The sequence below is a fragment of the Phalaenopsis equestris genome, unplaced genomic scaffold (assembly GCF_001263595.1).
Source record: "Phalaenopsis equestris unplaced genomic scaffold, ASM126359v1 Scaffold186522, whole genome shotgun sequence".
NCBI lineage: Eukaryota > Viridiplantae > Streptophyta > Magnoliopsida > Asparagales > Orchidaceae > Phalaenopsis > Phalaenopsis equestris.
Genome location: NW_018206471.1, coordinates 1 through 675, shown reverse-complemented (window position 1 = coordinate 675; position 675 = coordinate 1). Strand labels below are relative to the sequence as shown.

The following is a 675-nucleotide window of genomic DNA, read 5'->3' as shown; positions in this document are numbered from 1 at the left end:
AAAAAAAAAAGAATAATGCGACCAAGAATGTAGAGCCGTAGATCTAACCGTCGGAGTGTGCCTCGCATCCGCGATCATGGGGAATTTGAATGCCGCCGATGATCAGCGGATAGCCCAGCTCGAGTCGGTGGAGGTCAAACCCATGCCCGACTCGAAAGGGAAGAGAAGGCGAAGGCGTCGTGCTTCGCTTAGGCGAGACCTCCTGCTCCGCTAGCAAGGCGGATACAGGCTCCGGTTGCCGGAGATTGGACAGCGGCCGGCTTGTTTCGTGGAGCGAGAATACGGGAAAGCATGGTGATGGCGCGTTCGAGAAGCAGTGTCCTCTCCGTCCTCTTCGTGCGATGGCGGTCGAGGGGAAGCTAGGAATGAAAGATAGAGAGCACGCCATTGCCAGAGCTTCAGAGCTTGAGCTAGGAAGCAAAATCGCAACGATAGTTTATAGTTATAATAGATATAAATAAAAATAAAATTGATTTTAAGAAGAGTTAAGATATTATTAATAAATTAAATGAATATTAAATTCAGTTTGGATGTCAAATAAAATATAATAAATTTGAAATTAAATATGATTAAATTTGAGAAAATGATTATAATGAATTTTTTTAATTAAACAATAGGAACTAATGAAATTACAATAATGACAAAAGTGAAAGGCCAACAGAGTATCATTAATTG

The 675-nt window shown here is 41.6% G+C and overlaps 1 protein-coding gene across 1 annotated transcript; it reads right to left on the bottom strand.

The window, feature by feature from the left end:
• Window positions 1-48: 48 nt before the first annotated feature.
• LOC110034406 (2-C-methyl-D-erythritol 2,4-cyclodiphosphate synthase, chloroplastic-like) lies at window positions 49-429 on the bottom strand (the record flags this gene model as incomplete). Its single annotated transcript, XM_020738672.1, is given in 1 exon segment — window positions 49-429. A coding segment is annotated over 1 exon segment (340 nt), but the record flags the coding sequence as incomplete, so codon positions are not given.
• Window positions 430-675: the final 246 nt, after the last annotated feature.